General features: G+C 55.9%; 1 protein-coding gene across 1 annotated transcript in view; it reads left to right on the plus strand.

Annotated features, from left to right (window-relative positions):
* Window positions 1-7,329: 7,329 nt before the first annotated feature.
* The window catches only part of COL18A1 (collagen type XVIII alpha 1 chain), a 29,711-nt gene continuing 18,264 nt past the window's right edge, over window positions 7,330-18,776 (plus strand). Inside the window, exons 1-2 of the mRNA XM_072341134.1 lie at window positions 7,330-7,466; window positions 7,550-7,626. Of these exons, the coding sequence (XP_072197235.1) occupies window positions 7,456-7,466; window positions 7,550-7,626 (88 nt within the window). The 5' untranslated portion in view covers window positions 7,330-7,455. The remainder of the gene's footprint in view (window positions 7,467-7,549; window positions 7,627-18,776) is intronic.

The raw sequence follows: 18,776 nt of genomic DNA on the forward strand, positions 1-18,776 counted from the left end.
CCCCACTCCAATATCCCCATTTCCATCCCTGTGTACTGTCACATTTTCGCCCATCCCCGCAGGGCTGCTGCTTTCCTCTTCCAGGAGACAGTGTGTGCCTCTGCCACACGATGGCAAGCTAAGACTGTGCAACAGCACCAGCAACAGGGCTGGAGCAGCAGGGCTGGGATAGAAAGGCGATGCTAGACACAAGCTTAGCTGGGAGATGAATGTCTGGGGAGCAGCTGTGCAGGAGAAACCCGGGGGTGCTGGTGACAGCAGCTCAGAGCAGTGTGCTTTGTTAACCATAAAGGTGAACTACATATTGGGGTACGTTAAACACAGCACAGACAGACGGTCAAAAGAGGGGATTCTCCCACTGTATTTAGTGTTAGTGCAGTCTCACCTTGACTATTATGTGCAGTTCTGGGCTAAACAACATAAAAAGGATGCTAAGCTGTTGAATGGAGTGGGTGTCCTGGTAAGTAGGACAGTGAGAATGCTGAGTTACTGAATGCCTTCTTTGTTTTACTGATAAGACTGGTCCTCAGGAGCTCTAGACCCTGGAGTAAGGAAGATTTGCCCTTGGTTCAGAGGGATCTGGTTTGAGATCATGTAAGCAAGCGTGGCACACACAAATCTATAGGCCCTGACAAGATGCACCCACTCAGTGCTGAGGGCACTGGCAGAAGTTGTTGCCAATCAGCTCCATCATCTGTGGGAGGTGATGGAGAATAGGAGAGGTGTCTGAAGACTGGAGGAAAGCCGACATCACTCCAACCTTCAAAAGGGGCAAAAGGAGAAGCTGGGGAACTACAGGCCTGTCAGCCTCATCTCCGCCCCTGGAAAAGCGATGGAACAACTTATCCTGGATGTTATCTCGCAACATGTAGGGGAAAAGAAGATTACCAGGAGTAGTCAACTTGGATTCACCAAGAGGAAATCATGCTTGACCTCTCTGGTCACCATCTACTGTGTCATGACTGGCTAAGTAGATGGGGAGAGAGGAGTGGATGTTGTATACCTTGACTTCAGCAGGCCTTTTGGCACTGTCTCCCATAACATCCTCATAGGAAAGCTTAGGAAGTGTGGGAAGATGAGTGGACGGTGAGGTGAATGGAAAACTGGCAGACTGGGAGAGCTCAGAGGTGTGTTATCAGTGACACAGCATCTAGCTGGAGGTCTGTAACTAGTGGTGCTCCCCAGGGGTTGGATCCAGTCTTATTCAGTATCTTCATCAGTGACCTGGATGAAGGTAGAGAGTCCACAGGTGGTGGGATCAAGCCACAGTGTATGGCCCAGGCTGAGCTGAAGGCAGCACACTGCCCATGGCTGGGGTGGTCCCCAGTAAGGCTGTGCATGGCCATGGAGACCCATTAATGTCTTCAGGGGTCCAACAGTTTGAACAGCCCAAAGTTCAAGCAGGGGGCCTGGGCAACCCTCTGTGCCAGAAGGAATCAGCTTTGGATGGAGCTGCTCATCAGGATGAACTTGAGGGAGCTGCAAGGTGATGGTGCCCATTCCCACCTGTGATTGTAGCTGATGACCCACAACTGTCCCACGAGTTTGTGGCTGTTTGACATGGTTGATATCCAAGCTCAGGAAGGACCTGGTATCACGTTTGCAGAGACACTGCAAACATCAGAGCCCTGAGCAGCTCCAACACTTGATGTCTTGGCTCCAGTGAAATTCCAAGTGCTTTTGAGTCACCAAGCCTTGGGTGGCCAAGGGTGCTTGGCTTTCAAATGTCCCTTTCAAAGGGCAACATCCCCTTAAGATACTCTTTTGCCTTCATAGCAGATGGGCAGGAGAGGAAACCCAACTTTCCTACCGTGAATCATCACTAGAGGAATGATGCAAATAATTGTCAGCTGTGTTGCTGGGGTGAAGTGCCAAAAAGCCAACAACTTCAGGGGGTGGGGGCCAGGCAGGGCTGGCTGTGCTTTCAGTGGGGGTAAGGTGCTGGGACAGGGAAGTCATGAACCCACAACGCAGAGTAGATAAGCAGTCTCATTCCTGCAGCCAGCAGCTGCTCCTACAGGGGAGGGAGTTGCAGGTACTGAGAAAAGCAGTTTCAGCTACGGCTGGTTTTGCCGTGCAGGGGGTAGTTTGTTATCTGTGCCTGGAGGGCACACTCCTGCAGCTTGCCAGGCTTGGCTGTTCCATAGGGTGGAGCCAGTGGGGGTGGCTGTCAGCAGGTGGAGGGAGGTATCCCGCAGAGCAGGGCCATAGTTTGCTGCTCACCGTACTTCAGAGAGTGAACCATGCCATGGTTATAAAAGCTCTAGAGAGCCCAGGATGAAATGTGTGCCTGTGAGGACACCTGTGCAACTGCCCCCCTCCACGCAGCAAGGGCTGGGAACGGGCTTATATTGGAAAGAGTAACATCTTGCCTGAGCATGAGAAGCCAGGAGATGAAGTTTTGAGAAGCCTCCTCGAACTCGAGCAACTCAAGGGAAAACCAGTTATAGAACCAGGAATCCCCCAGCCCCGTTTAGTTTGCACATCAGGGAGACCCCCTGCTCATGGCCCAGCAGCCATCAGCGGCAAGTGTGGCTTGAGAGAGGGCAGGGAAGCCCCATCTTCCCTGTCCTGACTGGCTGCAAAGGCACAGTGAGCCTTCAGAGGCCAAGCCTGCACCTTGTTTCTCTGCTGAGGAAAGGAGGGTTGCAGGGGGTGGTGGTGGGAGCAGAATTTGGCAGCTTGCTCTCTTTGGAAAGGGTCCGGCTGCCTCAGGAGAAATTCCTGACATAGTTTTGCTGTAAAGAAAGTGCTGACCTGTTCAGGGGTGTTTGCTGAGCAAGTGAAGACGAGCCAGAGGCAGCTCAGGAGTGCTGGGAGAAAACAGGGCTGTCTTTTCTTCTCTGGCGGTGGGCAGCAGTTCAGGCCCTGTGGGGAAGCGGTGCCTGGTGGCAGTTGTTTGAATGCCATCAGCAACTGCAATAGGATGCCCCGATGCTCACTGCCCTTGCCTGATGCCAGGGGAATGCTTAGATACTAGCAGAGAAGTCAGTGGTACCGCTCCAGGGTGTAAAGTGTGACCTGTGGGCTGTGACCTGACTGCAAGGTACCTTTTGGGATGCACAGGACAAAGAAAGGAAGGATAAAACCTTTTAATGCAATAAATGGTGCAGTTCCTCCAGAAGCAGACTGGGAATGGCCAGGAGAAGATGCCCTCCCAGACCAGCTCCCACACAGCACATGGGACATAGCTGTGGAGGCTTTGGGACAGCTGGGACACCACTTGGTTTTAATTTAGTGGTAAGGAGGAGCAGGCAGAAGAAATCCATCATGCGGCTATTCAATATCAAGGCGAGAGACTGTGCAAGAATATGTGTCAAAAAAAAAGAAAGAAAGAAAAAAGAAAGAGGCCCATCCCAGATTTCCCAACAGTGTGGTCCAGAAAGCCAGAGGCCTCCACGCTGCCAAGGGGCTGAAGGAGAATGCTGTACTCAGAGCCACAGTGAAATACGTACCAAAGAGCAAATAGGGCCACAAAGACCTCACGCAGCAGCTGGGAAAGAACAGGGAGCACAGAGCCAGAGCTGGTACTGGGGAGCAGAAGGTTCATCAAAGGGAAAGCAAACAGGGAAAAACAAAGCCAGTCACATATGAGAGGGAAAGCAAGAGGGTTAAGGGCAGGATGGAGGAGCACCACCAGCACCCGCTGGGCCAGAAAGGGATGGGAAACGCTGATGCTCAGCAGGAGTGTGGCCAGGGTGGTCCCACAGCACCAGCCATCATGAGATGCTCCATGGGGAGTGAGGCATTTCCTCTTCCCAGGGAGGAATCAGCTCCTATTTTGAGTCTTGCTGGAGCAAGGATTTCCATTTCTTCTTCCTTCTGAGGCTGAGTTGATCATTTCAGGGGAGATGCCACGTGTACTGTGGGAGGCACCAAGACAGCAGCGCTGCCAGGACCCCAGCTTGTGGGGCTGGCTGCTCCTGCTGTTACCTGCACAGAGGGGAAACGTAACTGCAACCCTGCACTCAGTAAAAGGGCTGAGCACACACTGCACTGTCTCCAGCTCTCTGCTGGCTGCTCTGCCAGGCACTACTGTGCACTGTGACCCATATGTCCTCCCACTGCATGCCACTGTGCTAACAGCAGCTTGTTAGCATCATGTCCAGCAAGCCATTGGTGCTGCTCATGGGCATCTCCCAAAGTGCAGCACACACTTAGTGCTGTCGCTGTGCCCGAGCCTGCTCCCTCCTGCCAATCTCATCTTGCATGGCCTGCATTCATGTCTCTCCCCCTGCTCAATCAAGCACCTGTCTGTCAATGCAGGAAGCGGGAGGAACATGTGTTAAAAATAAACTGCTTTTAAAGAGGTCTCTGGAAGGGCTGGGAAAGGGTAGCAGGTCTGATGCTGGGTTGTGGTTTCTGAGATGGAAGGGACCTGCTCACTGGCTGGCTGGCTATGCATTTCGCTTTCACATCCACATCCCACCTCAGCAGCAAGCTCCAGACATGCACCACAGGGACAGAAATGCCTGCTTGGGTCTGCTCCCAGCCTTCATCTGATGCTGGTGTCATAGGATGTGGCGCTGACATCGCTGCCCCTCACCAGAACCCCCTCCAGTATGCTCTTTCCCATCCAGCAACTGCTCCATGCCCCCAAATCTTTGTAGGGGCTCCTCTGCGGACTGCCCCCAGCTGCAAGGCACCTCTCTAGGACTGGGGACCAGACCCACACACTGTACTAGGATGTGCTTGCACCAAGGCTTCGCACAGCATGAAACTGCCCTCCCCAGCTCCCCCTGGCATCACGCAGGCACGGCAGGAAGGCAGACAAGTGCCATTTCCCACACCCAGCTGAGAGGCGGAGAGACCTAAGGGCGAGCCACATGGATGAGGCATGCAAGAAGCATCTGCCTCGGCCCAGTTCCCATGAAACGCTTTTCTGTGTGCTCTGGCTGATGTGTGCACAAGTATTGGTTTCCCCTTTGAGTGGATGACTCACGGAGGAGCTGGCAGGAAGGGGGGGAGGCTGTGGGACACGCACTGGGTGCCCATGCCTGGAGGCAGCCACATGGGGTGCAATAGGCACTACCCCACAGGACGGAGTTGGGGGGACACATGGCTGGATCCTTCTGACACTGCATGGAGATCTCCATCCCCGGGGGTCCCTGCCCTGTCCCTCACCTCCTTCTATCTAGCGTGAGCCCTGCTCAATGTGAGCAGGTTCACAGCCCTGCTGAGCCACAGCCATTGATACTGTCCTGTCCTCTCTGAGCCAACAGGAAGGGAATGGGTGGGCTCCTGATGCTCCCTCTCCCCAGGATCAGCTCACCCCCACACACATGGATGGGTAATGTGCTCCCTGCTCAGCCAAGCTCTCGCGTTTGCCAGATTTCCTCTTCGGTGGAATATCTGGGTTTCCAATTATCCCCACTCCCTGTCTCAGCTCCTTGGGTCCTATCCAAACACCCACCTTCATGGCTCTGTGTGTTTCAGCTCTGGAAGTGGGAATGCCTTTTTCAGACAGGAGTGAGATGCTGTTACCTTGTCCCTTTCCGGATGCTCACTGCTCAGACTGCCCCGTGGAGAACAGCCCAGGAAACCCACCCCACATCCCACACAGGTACAGGCCCCAGGATGCCTACAGAGGAGTTTATGACCCCTGCTTCTTCCCATGGGAAGAATGCAAGGCTTCCAGCAGGGTTCACCATGGTGGATGTCCCTGAGCCGCCTCACCCTCAGGGTGCAACCCAGCACTGGCGATTGAACCCTAACAAATGGCACAGGAAAGGGCTGCAGGTGGGCGCAGGCAGGACATCCTGCTACTTGTGGCGTTCTGCTCTCTTTGCATTGCTGCAGCCTTTGTTTTCCTGCACAGCCACTTGCCAAATATCGTGCTTTGCCTCCTTGCTTCTCATTGCCCCGCCGCCCCTGCTGCTCCCCAGCCTGCACACACAGCCCCCCAGGAGGAGCCTGGCGGCATCAGGACCGGAACACCCGCCTGCTCCCACCACACAGGCTGCATTGCACGGCAGCGCTGCTCAAGCAGACGGCTGTCAGCAGTGCTGGCAGCCACGGTTCACGGGGTCTGCAGGCGCCAGCACCCGGGCCACGGCTGCTGGGGACATTAGCAGGCGGGGACAACGCTGCCGCTCACAGCCGCTGGGCAGGAGGAGGAGGCAGAGGCAGGCCAAGCGTGTCGGAGCGCTGCTGGAGACATCGGCATTTCCAATCCCCCCCCCCCCTCTTCTGCACTGAAAGGAGGGGAAAACAGCCCCGTCATCCCGCAGGGTTGCCAGGGTGACACTTGTTGGCTGCTGTGCTATCCCAGCCGTGGAGCTGCTGAGGGCGGTGCGCCGGGATCCAGCACAGCCCCTCCATCCAGACGATGGCATCGGGGTGCCAACATAGAGGCCACCCAGCAGCACAGGGTGCGAGGGGACAGTGTGGCCCTCAAGGAGCCATGTGGAGAGAAGTAATGCCAAAGCTTTGCTGGAGCCTGAAGCCTGCGGGGCAGGAGGGCCTTTGGGCTGGGACACCACCACCATGGGAGTGCTGCTGGTTTCCATTTGGTTGGCTTTTGAAAGAGCTGCCTCCCTGGCAGCTTCCCCCCTGGTGGGCAGTGCTTGTTTGCTTGGGAAAAGATGAGCCTCATTATCTGTCCTCTGCGGCTCTCCAACTTGAAAGCGCAGCAGGAGGACGCTTTATGGTGGGAAACTTCCCTGGTGGCAGCCAGGATGGTGAGAGGAGGGCTGTGCAGGGGGGGACGGTGACCTACTGGAGGAAGGCAGGCAGCCAAAGGGTGATGGTGGACTTCAGCCTGTCCCCGCCGCTCGAATCGGTTTCTGTTTTCAAGGTTTTCCAAGCACCATCCAGGCCCAGAGCCTCCTGCAGCCCACCTGCTGCCCCAAAAGCCCCATACACAATGGCAGCCCGGGGGTTGGGCTCGGGGCTGCCACGTGTTGCTTTTGCACAGCTCAGGTACAGCCTCCACCTGGCAGAAAGGCATCCAGGCTGGAAAGGGGAAACGTAAGAGCCCTGGCCACGCAGGATCACACAAACAAAAGGCAGCTCCGGGCTCTGACCCTCGCCCCCACTCTAGGGTTATACCTCGTGGGTTCTTCCACCCAGGTCAGACGCCACCTTTGCCATCGGTGACTCAGTCCTGGATACCCTGGAAGTTTCCAGGCTTACGTTCCCAAAGCACGCTGCCGCGGGGCACCAAAGTGCCGCACGGAACAAAGCGAGGCGTGGCACTTCTCTTCTTGTTTGTTTCCTTCTCTTTTTTTGTGCGGGGCCGCAGAGAGAAGAAATGGGGGCATCGGAGCACGTCGAGGATGCTCGAGGACAGCCGGGCCGCTCCCCTCCACCCACCCTCACAGCCCGGTACCGGGGGCTGGAGGCGGGCTGAGCCCTCCACGGCCCCGCCCCGCTCCGCCTCGCCTCCCCTCCCCGGGCCGTGCCGTGCCGCGCGGAGCCTCGCGGAGCCGCTCATAGCCGGCAGCGGCGGGCACCATGCGCCCGGGGTGAGTGGCGGGGCCGGGGGCAGCGGGGCTGGCGATGGGGCCGAGGCTGACAGCGTGCTCTGTGCTTCTTTCTCCTCCCGCAGGTGTGCCCCGCGGAGGCTGCTGCTGCTCCTCGGGCTCTTTGTGCTGCTGCCGCTCCCCGCCGCCTCCCAGGAGCCCGGTAACGTGCGCGGGGCGAGAGGGGAGGACTGGGGGTCCCGGAGCCCTGCCCGGGGGGTGCTCTACGAGCGCGACCGCCCGTGCGAAACGGCTGGGTGGAGGGGTGGGTAGGTGGAGCGGCGTCCCCGGGCACCCCATCCACTGCTCCGTCTGGTGGGCGAGCAGCCGGAGGGAGCAACGGGTGGCCGTGGGGCAGGTGGGCCGGCGTTGCCCGGTAGTAGGATTCACTGGTCCTGATGGGCCCCTTCCGTCTCGGGAAGTCCTATGATCCTGCGGTTCCGTGCTCCGGAGCAGCCGCGTGCCGGTAGTGCCCGATCCGCAGGTCCGCGCTGTGGCAGCGCTCGGAAACGCGCCGTGCCCTGAGGGGTCCCCCTGCCCTCGGGGGAGTTGGGATCCGCTGCTCTGCCCCGTGGGCTGCGGACGCCTTCGGAGAGGCAGAATGAGGCTCGGCTTTCCAAGTCTTCCCAACCCACGAGGCACGAGCCGGTACAATAACGCTCGGGGAGGCTTGGCTTCCCCGCAGCCAGTTTGCAGAGCGGCCGAGCGCTGTGAGCGCTGACCCAGAACGGATGAGGGCGGCTCTCCGTGTCCCTTGCGGAGCGCTCCCACCTCGCCGCAGGTCGGGAGGTACGGCTGCTGCCCTTCCTTCATCCCACCGGTGTTCGTGGGAGGCTGCTCAGGTACAGGCAAGCTGGGAGTCAGCAGGTGCTGGGCTGTGAAATCTGTGGGTTATTTACTGGAGCGAGGCTTTATGCCATCTAGGATCAGCTTTTGGCTCAGGCTGTGCTGCAGGACAAATGCAGGCACTGGGTGCAGCCTGCGGCAGGGATGCCTGGCACTGCTGGAGCAAATCTGGGAGCATAGGGAAAGGTTTTCCCGGCATCCCAGACTGGATTGGTGACACTGCTGTCTGGGCCATGGGTCCCCAGGGACCTCAGCAACAAAGACGTCTCCAGAGGGAGAAAATGATTCCCATGTAAAAACCCAAATCGACTATTTTAGGTCCCTGGAGAACGTCCAGCGCAGCCAAGCTGCAGGGCTGGGCACTGCTCGAAGGGTGGTTATTTGGAGCAGAAATGGTTCCCTGTGTGTCCTTCCCCCCTGGCTCCAGGTGATGGAGCCGTACCTGACCCAAGGCCATGCCCCCACAGCCCTCAGGGTCTGTCCCCATTTTGTCCAGACTTGGTGGTCACAGCCATGGGGCTGGCAGGGAAGTGCCCGTCTCACCCCGCTGACTTGGCCAGCTCCCAGTGGCAGCCTGCAAATCGGGTTGGAAAGAATTTGAAGGCGTCTCAGTGTGGCTTTTTTCTTTTTCCTTTTTTTTTTTTTTGTTCCCATCGGTTCAATGTCCAAGGACTGCAGGGCCTGTTCTGCCAGCCCTTCTTTGTGATGGGCTCCTCGGGAATGTTTGCTCTGAAGGCCGTCCTGACGAGGAGATAACCTTTCTGTTTATCTGCCTTGCTTGCAAATTTGGGAGCTGAGCCGTCTGCAGTTGGGCTTCTTTTTTTCCCCTGGAGATCCCTCAGAGTGGTATGGAGCAGGGGTTCAGGGCAGGGATGCTGCTGGGATGCCACTGTGTGTCCCATCCTGAGAACACAGGGGAACTGTGTTCACAGGGAAACGATGGTGCAGGCTGCAGTGTGTTGTGTTGCTCTGCATCGTTGTTGGAGCTGGGATGGAATAGTTTCCATCCCATTTTTTGGAGCTCCTATCCCAGAAGGCGCCTTGGGAAGCCTGATCTGGTGGAGGGCAACCAGCCCTCAGCGTGGGATTGGAACCAGGTGGGCTTTTGGTCTGTTCCAACCTAAGCGTTCTGTGATTCTATGGTGGGCAAAGACATTGAGGTCAAGCTGGTGGTGATGGGAAGCAGACAACATCTGGACAGCTGTGATGCCTCTAGTGCTGCTGAATGCAGCAGGTGCCAGATTGACGTGGTGCTGGCAGCTCAGGCTCTGTGTATTTCCATCCTTACCGGCTCGTTGGCCTCCAGGGCTCGGGTGCCTTGCAAGCATGAGCCCTCAGAGATGAAGCAGGTGCCGTGCAAAGAGATTTATGGCCTGTGACATAACTGCTCTGGCATAGGCTTGTGGGGATTTCTGACAGGTGGATCTAAGCTTTCGCAAACATCCTGTTAAGAATTTCTCCTGACAAGGAGAAGGGCTGGGTGAGGAGTGTGCTGCAGGTGGCACCAGCAGGTGCGGCTTTAGGTTAGGAAGAGCTCTACACTGAGCATCCAAGTGCTGCCCATGAGCAGAAGTGCCTTGGCTTTGCCCAGTTGCTGGCTGGCCAAGGATGGGGACCACGTGTCCCTCATGTCACCACCCAGTCTCTGCCCAGGCTGCTGGCAGAGCTCAGCGTAGTGGCTGCCAGCCTTTATGGCCCTGCAATGTGTTCTGCTTTGGGGCTGGGAACTCGGTGTAAAAAGAGATGAGTAGTGCTCTACTCCCAGGCGGCGCTTGTCTCCTCTTCCCTTTCAGCAAGTGACCCGATCCTGACTTTCTCTGTGCTCTTATGGCTCTGGGCTGGACTCAATCCATCTGCAGCATCCTGCAGCCCTGCTGGATCTCAGATATCTGTGGGGGAGTGGGAGCTGAGCCCTCCTGGATGCATGGAGCCATGGCACGTGCCCCTGGCACAGTGGCTGCTGGCATGAGCTCTGCTGAGTCCTGGGGCAGTGCTGTTTGTGCCCTGGAGAGCAGCCCCTCTTTGGCAACCCCTGTTATTTATTTTGGTCTGTGGCTGCAAAAAACTCTCCTTACTGTGTTTATTTCATCACAATGTAGGAGCTGCTGAAATAGCGATCCTGAACATTTGGAGAGGACAGGCACTCAAGGGAACAGCCCTACGAGGGTTATTGCCAGGCTCTAAAACAACAAACAGGAACCAAAAGTAGGCAACCTAGAGCTGGGAAACAGGCCTCTTCTGTGGTATGCTTGGGATGATGCTCTGAGCCCCAACACAGCAGCCCGAGCAAGCGCGTCGTGTCTTGTCCAAAAGCTGAGAGCTTCCCCAGTACAGAATGAGTTCTGGCATAAACCACTGAGTTCAAAGTGCTGAAGGAGACATCTGGGATTAAGTATCGGATGCGAATCAGCAGCCCAGAGGTATGGGATTAATAAAGCATTTTAATGGTCTTCCAGAGTATCTGGTGGCATTTGAGGAAGTGCTGGGAACAAGCCTTTCCAAGAGCATCCCATGGCTGCAGGCAAGCCCAGCTCTGCCCTACACCCTTTGGTCTGTGGGGTGCTGGCGGTGTGGCTGTAAGAAGGTGTGTGGTAGCATTGCAGCAATGCCTTTTTTTTGGCTTTCAGCGTAGGGCTTGGTTGACCTACAGTGTTTCTTGCCAGCAGTGTAATTGAATCAGGGAGCTAAGTGGGATTAGGAACTGGTTTGGACATTTATTGGGAGCTTTTAGAGCCGTGTCCGCGTGGGCTGGGAGCACGGGGGGAAATGTCAGAGCAGAGGAGTCTGGGAGAGGACTGAGGGCAGCAATGGGTCCTGCTGCTCAGCCCCCCACCCCCCCAGCACCGGGGGCTCTCAGTATGCAACATCTGCTCTGTGACATCCCGTTTGCACTTAAAAGGTTGCTCTGGTGGAATTTTTATTGCTTTTTTTGGCATCGCATCCCGGCCCCTTTTAGATGGAAATTTGTCATTAGTGACTTTTATTGTATTTTTGTTATATTCCCAAGCTCGATCTGCTGGTTTCTTCCTCCCAAGCCCTGGGACTGGAGGATGGTGCTGCTCCCCGTCGCTAGGCCATGGGAGGGGGGAAGCAGCAGAGCACCTGAGGGCAGCCACACCACAGCAATCCCCCATCACCATTCCATCTGCCAGCCCAGGTGCCCTTGAAGCCGTCTCCAGTTTTACAGTCCATAAGTGAGCCACCTGCCTTCCCTCCAGTAAACACTGCAGTTAAACAGATTATGTTTTTTTCCCACCTCCCTCATTAGGCTGTAACTTAATTGAGTTGGGGATTGTTGACTTTGGGATAAGGGGCACCTTTCTGATAACCCCAGATAAGGAGCTGACAGGCATCCCTGGCACAAGGCGCAGTGGCTCCGGAGTCCTATTGGGAGGCAGCAGGGAGGGATGGGTGCTCTGGGGGAGCCCAGGTCTCACTGCAGGGACTGTCCCCTGCTCGCTCCTTGGACACAGCAGCAGAAGGGAAAGTGCACTGCCGGTTTTGGATTTCACCCTGGGCATTTGGAAGAGAAAAGCCCCACTGTGTGCAATCTCAAGCCCACAGAGGGGTATCAGCTGTGGGCTGCAGCGCTGCCACCCCCACCAGATAAGCTCAAAGGTGCCATTGTCGCCCTGGCGTGACAATGTAACCAGAGGCTGCGAGCGGAGGATGGGATCTGCACAGACTCCCAGAGGAGGTTTCCAAGCAGGGCACCATGCGATAAGATGGTGCTGTGTAGCAAATTCCTGCATCTCTGGCTATGGAGATGACAGAAAGGAGCTAAGGCACTGTACTCTGCAGCTCTCTGCCTTCCCAGAGAGAGTGGGTTGTTTCCCTTTCAGATGCCTGTCCAACACCTGGTGTAACCAGCAAGAAAGTGGCCCTACTCCCTGCTGGCTCACCACACCTCAATGGTTCTGGTCCAGTGCTGGAGCCAAAGGATGTGAGGATATGGCCTCAAGTTGCATCAGGGGAGGTTCAGGTTGGATATTAGGAAGAATTTCATCTCAGAAAGAACGTTAATGCATTGGCACAGGCTGCACACCAAGGTGGTTGAGTCCCGATCCCTGGAGGTCCCCAAGAACTGTGGAGATGTGGCACCATGGTGGTGGTCAGTCAGCACGGTGGGTTGGAGTCAATGATCTTCATGGTCTTTTCCAACCCTTATGTTTCTACAGTTCTATTTCAGAATGGAAGCATACCCCCAAAATGCACTTTCTTGGGTTGGAGGAGGAATGTTTCTGAGTTGGCTTCTCTGTAAAAGTAAAGGTTCTTCTTTCACTCTTGAGGCAACAACATAGCTGTGCCATCAGGGAGACCTTGCTGGGAGTGGGCTTAGTGGGGATGGTTGGAGTAGATGATCTTAGAGGTCTTTTTTAACACGAATCATTTTATGAGTCTATGACTGTATGCTCTGCACCCGCAGCAGCTGGCTTGCAGCGGGGAGCCTTATATCCCTCTGCACTGGGACCAGAGCCATCCTCCTGGGGACCTTCTGGCCACCCTGCCACACCTGGTGACCGCTCCACAGGACTCAGTGGCCACCGGCTTCTACGGCAGCTGGCCATGGGAAGCAGATCTACATTCCCTATTCTCTGCCTGGGCTCAACCTAAAGAGTTAACGTACATGTTTGCAAGGGGCCCCGCAGCCTCCAGCCCCCAGAGGCAGCGCTGGAGGTAATAATCTTCTTTCAGCTCTTTTTTTTTTCCCCTTTCCCCTGCTAATTGTGGCGCTGACATGTCCCTTCCATGAAAGGCCCTTTTGTCACCGGTTGCTGGGCAGGCCCGCACCTAGCAGTGGGCCTCAGGTAGCTCACTTGGCACAGCAGCATCCCTCTGCTCCGCTCCCACTTCTGGGGGCTGCACAAAGCCCCCCTTTTGCCTTTCCTCCAAGGAAAGTGCCAGGGGCCCGATTCTTGCCCCAGTGCTACCTAGAGGGAGAGGTCAGTCAGTCTAGACACTAATCCGCCCCGTGCTGTATTTCTGCTGCCTCAAGTGTCCTAGAAACAGGGCTTGGAGGCAGTGGATGGAGGATGTTTGCTGCACAGTGGGCAGCCAGCAGGATCTGTCCAAGTACCCTACAGCTGGGGTCAGACTTATAACTTGAGCCTCAAGGCTGGCCAAATGTGGCCCTCCCCTTTGGGGAATGCCCATCTCCGGGCAGCTAAACAGGCTGAGATGCAGCTTTGTGCTCAGGACCCTCTTCCACACTGATTATCGACCAATAACAATGTCCCCTTGCAATCTGCTGTGTGCTCCATTTCCTTTCCTTCTCCACAGCCCCTTTCCGGGCTTTCTCCCGGAAAAAAAAGAAAAGAAAAGAAAAATAAGGCATTTCTCTTTTTCTGTTGTCCCCCCGGCCATTGTCCTGCTGCCTGTTCCCATCGCTTGCACCACATCCCAGCACTACCACTATGGTGTATGGGGCTGTGTGCCGGCAGCGCTGGGTGCTCCCTGCTGCTGGGCTGGGTGCTTAGCAGACACACTGCATCTTGCACGGAGTCCTTTTCTGCTGACATTTTTCTTCCTTTTTTTGTCCTCTTCCTCCTTTTTTCCAGTCCCCCCCCTTCCCTCCCCTTTCTCTTTTCAGCTCTAACAGCACCAAACTCTCATTGGGGAATTGCTAATTCAGTGCCCTTTGTCTGCTGCCCAGCAGCAGCCAGGAGGGGAGGTTTGGGATTTGCTGAGGGGGGTGGTTGGGATTTGCTCAGAGGTTTGGGATTTGCTTGTTCCACATGGGGTACCTCATCCTGCCCTGCTAGGAGCAGCCACGTGGCTGTGGGTGTGAGGGATGCTGTGGTGCTGAAGGTGGGTTTGTGGAATCTTCATAGTGGTTTATTTATTTATGGATGCTTTCTTTGGGGGGAGGGAAACAAAACCAAACCAACGACAAAAGCTCATAAACTCAGAAAATTAAACAAAGCCCAAATCTAAAGCAGTGGAAAAAACCCAGTGAAATGCAGCGGTGATGCTGCAAGGAGGGGGGGGGGGGGGGGGGGGGGGGAAATGTTGCCGTGCTGATTTATGGGGCTTTTTTCACAGGTCACTGCTAGCATTTGTGGAGTTGGCCTTGCTGCAGGAAAAACTGGTTTTCAGCATTCCCATTAGGAAGAAACTTGAGTGGTTGTATAATTAAAATGCAGAAGAAAGAATCCCGGAGCAGCTGCTTGCGGTGCTTTGGGGCGCGCAGCCGCCTCCCGCTTTTGCCCTCAGCTTGCTCCGTGCTGAAGTTCACAATGGGAAAATGCCACATCCCTCTGCTTGCCTTATTGCTGCTCTCCTTTCCTTGCTCCCTGCAAAGTCAAACCATGCAAACAGACTTTTAAAGCAGGGTGGCATGGGATGCAAAGGGGCATCTGTCCTACGCTGGGGTGCGTGGTGATGGTGCTGCGGATTACCCCTGGCCGTGCTGGGGCACGTTTTGGGATGAGTGGAAGGCGGTTCCCCAGCACCATGCCCAGCCTGCAGGATGTCAGCCCCACACAGGGAAAACAGCCAGTTGTCATCTGGACAATGGTGGCATTGTGGGGACAGAGCGGGGCAAAAGGGCCCGGCTCCAGTGTAATGTTACTTTTCTATTTATGTTGCCATAGTCAGTGCTGAGAAATGGCCCTATTCTCTCTAATCCCCCACTCCAGGCCTGCCTGCTGGTTTGTGGTGTGGGGATTTTTTTGTGTTTTTAACCCTTCCTGTGCTGGAAAGGCTCGCAGTGACGTGCTTGTGGGAATGCCAGGCTGGAGCAATCCCCAGCAAATAAGACCCATTGGATGCCATTCATCCTAACGTCTGTAAACATTGGTTGGCATCCTCAACAATTTCAATTAAGACCCTCTTGTAAGGCAGCAGCCTTGACTGGCATCACATTACCACAAGACAGATGGATTTCAAGGCACTGAGCCCTCTGATGTGTGTGGCAGGGCAGGTTCAAAGGCAGGGGTGATGCTGCTGAAGGCTGCTCCCAGCATCTCACTGCAGTACCGGAGCTGTGCCAGGGCATGGCGTGGAGTGTGGTGACCCTGAGCTGGGCTGGCAGCCCAGATGGGACAGGGCCGTGCTATTGAGGCGGGATGTCACAGCTTGGTGTGAACTTGTGAAAGATCGGGGAAAAAGATGCCAAAGCCAACAGCAGAGATGGGGTGTTGTACGAGGAGTGCAGATAGGTGGAAGGAGCACGGAGCGGGCATAGAGCCTTGTTTGGAGCACCCTGTGGCTTGAGACACTCAAAGCCCTAAGTGTCAGGGTGTCAGTGTGGACATCAAGGGCAATTGAAAGGTGGTCACTGGGGCTAGGAAAAACCCTCCAGTCTTTTTCCTCCAGTTGCCTGGCAGAGCAGTGTTCCCCACAATGTGCCTTTGAAGAGATGCCTAGGGCTCTTTGCTGCAGGGTGAGACCTGGGTGTGGATATCCCAGGCAGGGTGCCCTTTGGGTGCTGTGTGTTGGAGATGAGCTTGCAGGAGACTCAGGCTGTGTTTCCTTCTCCTCATGATGCTGGAAGGCTTTGACTGAGCCCTGGACAGCCCCTACCAGGGCAGATCTTTCTCAGCAGCTCAGCATTACTCTTTGCTTGAACAGCATCAAGTTGGCTCACAAGCCCCTGCTTTCTGCTGAGCTCTTGTGCCCCTGTATTTGCAGGTAAAGAGGTGTCTGGAAACAGCACCTGGCTGTTCTGTCCACAGCAGAGCTGGGAACCAACACCCTCCCATCACCCCCATGCTTCCAGCACTTCCCAGGGGCTGCAGGAATTCCAGGAATGCAATTGTGATTTGGGAATTCCTTTGGGGTCGGGGCAGAGGAGCACCCAATGCTGTGTGCTCCCGCTCAGAGGTGGAATTGCCAGTGGTGGTAAAGTGTGGCACACCAGTACCATGATGGAGGCAGCTTAGGGTGGGCTCTGCACCTTTCCCCCCTCCAGGGAGCACTTGGTCTGCAGGGTGATGCATTGTCATGGGGGCAGGAAGGGGACACATTCCTTCCTTCGCCTCCCGCTGCCTTATCTCCTGGCTGTCGGGCGGCCCCACGGTGATGGGAAGCAGAGCTGGTGCCCCCTGGCCTGCCCCCCGCCTGCAGACAAAGCCGGCTCTGCGGGGATGTGCTGAGAAAAAGGGAGCTGCCGGCACATTGCTGCCCTCCCATTGGGCTGGGTAATGAGTTACGAGGTCAATGCGTGGTGCCTTTGCTGGGACCCGACCCGTCTTGTGCTGCTGTGCTGCTCCCGGAGGAAGCGGCTTGGTGGTATTTTTAGTCTCGCCAGGGAGGGTGGAGGGGAGATTGTTTGCTTGGTGTCAGCTCCGCTGTGCCAGCTGCCATAGTCTGCATGTTTCACATGAGGACTGACAAATGAACTGACTTCTTCAGGGAGTAGACCCTGGTGGGCATCAATGACTTCATGGCCAGGGTTGCAAAGGGGACACGTTAGCCAGGCTTAGGGCACTTTGGTTCCAGTGCTCACTGAAGGGGTGTGGGAGCCCTGGGTTGGGTGTATCCCAGTGCAGCGGTGCACCCAGGCTGCGTTATCCCCTGGATGATTTGATCGCTCCCCCAGGCAGTCGTGACATTTTAATGGTTTATCTTATCGAGGAATTTGCTGGGAGGAAGTTTCTGTCTCTCCATGAGTAAATGTTTAGGAACGCTGCTGCAGTCCCGGGAGCTCAGCGGTGCTGCGCGGCTGTGGGAAGCGGGTTGCATCCTCCCTGAGCCACTACCTGCGTCACCAGCCCCGGTGGCTGCTGGCACATGCAGTAGCCTGCAACCATGCAGCATCCCTTTCCCCTGCATAAAGCACTGGAAGGCTGGACTGATGTATGTTGCGTTTACAGACTGCATTTACTTTGTGTTTGGTGTTGTTCCAAAGATGGCAAAGATGTTCCCTGGGATAGGGATGGCGTGCAGCACTGGGGATATCTGTGTCCCTGTCCTGGGTGCAGCTGCTCAGCCACCTCCCTGCTGCTGGCAGGCGCCTGTCCTGCTGTCTGTCCCGCTGGCTGCATGGGAGGTCAGCGGGATGTAGCAATATCCTTAGGCCTCTTACGCGTGTGTCCTGATGAGTGCCTTTTAACTGTTGTTTGTGCTTTCGCATAGGAAGAGATTAAAATCCCAAACATCGATAGGTTTTAAAGATACCATCTGCCTCTGACAGTTGCTGGACTTTTTCTGCTCAGTGCTCGAATGCTCCGCCTGCAGACACTGCTGGGCCAGTGCTGAGGTTTTGTCACTTCCCCATCTCATGCTGGACAACGTGCACAGACAGGGCAGCACCTCTGTGTGCCTCCATATCACATCAGGGAGTGCATATCCAGACCTACAGTGTGCAGTGCTTTATCAGTGGGCAGCTGGCCCTACTGTTTGGCAGCGGTGATTTTTAGCAACAGAAAACTCCCACAGCTCACTGCAGTCTCTCTTTGCTCCACGCCTGGGAGGCTCTGAGGTCCAGATGCCCATGCTGAGCTTGCAGGACTGTGGGTGCATGGGATGAGAGTCTTGCTTCTAGGGACGTGTCAAGGAGCTTGGGCTGCTGGTGGGCAGCAGTGCTCTCAAACGTTTGCTTTGCTGCATTTTGTCCTTTTTGGAGCTGGGTGCTTTCTCGTGCATTGCAGTATGAGCCTTCTGATGTTACAGGGCTGAGCTTTCATGCTAGCAAATGATGGAGCTGTGCTTTGGGACTGTGGGGCCGTGGTGTGTTCTCATGGGGATGCCCTGACAGCAGAACACACTCCCTTAGTACACCAAGCCCTTTTGTCATTGAGAAAAGAGTCCTGGGGGGGGGGGCTGTTGCCTGAGCACCTCCACTGAGGCATTCCTAACACAAATGTGGTGTGTGCAGCAGGGAGGAAGGTGACTCATCCTCCCCTAGGAGCAATCTGAGAGGTCCTTCTTGTTAGTCCAATGGGTTGTGCTGCTATGGGCAATCTGCCGGGCTTCCTGCGAAGGGCAGGGGGTGGAGGGTGGAATCAGCTGTGCTGAAGGGGCTGGGACTTGAGCAAGAGCCAGGAGCAAGAGAGGAGGCAGGGAACTGCAGGTGAGGGATCAGGTTCCTCACCCTGTCTGGGCTTGCTTGGCTAAGCACGTTCAAGGGTTCTTGGCCTGGAAAGGAGAGGTCCTTGGTGGGCAAGTGATACCTCGAAGAGAAAGGGGCAGGGCTGCTAGGGTCTTGTCCTGCCCCAGCTGAGTGGTCAGGAGCTGTGCTGGGTGCCACATCCCAGTGCAGTGCCCATGGGCACAGTAGCATCCCTCAGGGCTTCTCTTCGACCTCTGTTCTGTGCAGTGCTTGGGCCTGGAGCTCCCTCTGCTGTCTGTCTGTCCATCCGTTCATGCTGCTCACTGAGCTCTGAGTAGGGAGCCCTCAAGAAAGAGCTGTGTGACCCCACAGGGACTGGCTAGTTGTCCCCAGCAGCCAGCTAGGTCTGTGGGATGGGCTTTCCTGAGCGGAACTTGTCACCTTGGTCCCACCATCCACCCCCCAAACTCTCC

Source organism: Excalfactoria chinensis, chromosome 7 (genome assembly GCF_039878825.1).
Source record: "Excalfactoria chinensis isolate bCotChi1 chromosome 7, bCotChi1.hap2, whole genome shotgun sequence".
Taxonomy (NCBI): domain Eukaryota; kingdom Metazoa; phylum Chordata; class Aves; order Galliformes; family Phasianidae; genus Excalfactoria; species Excalfactoria chinensis.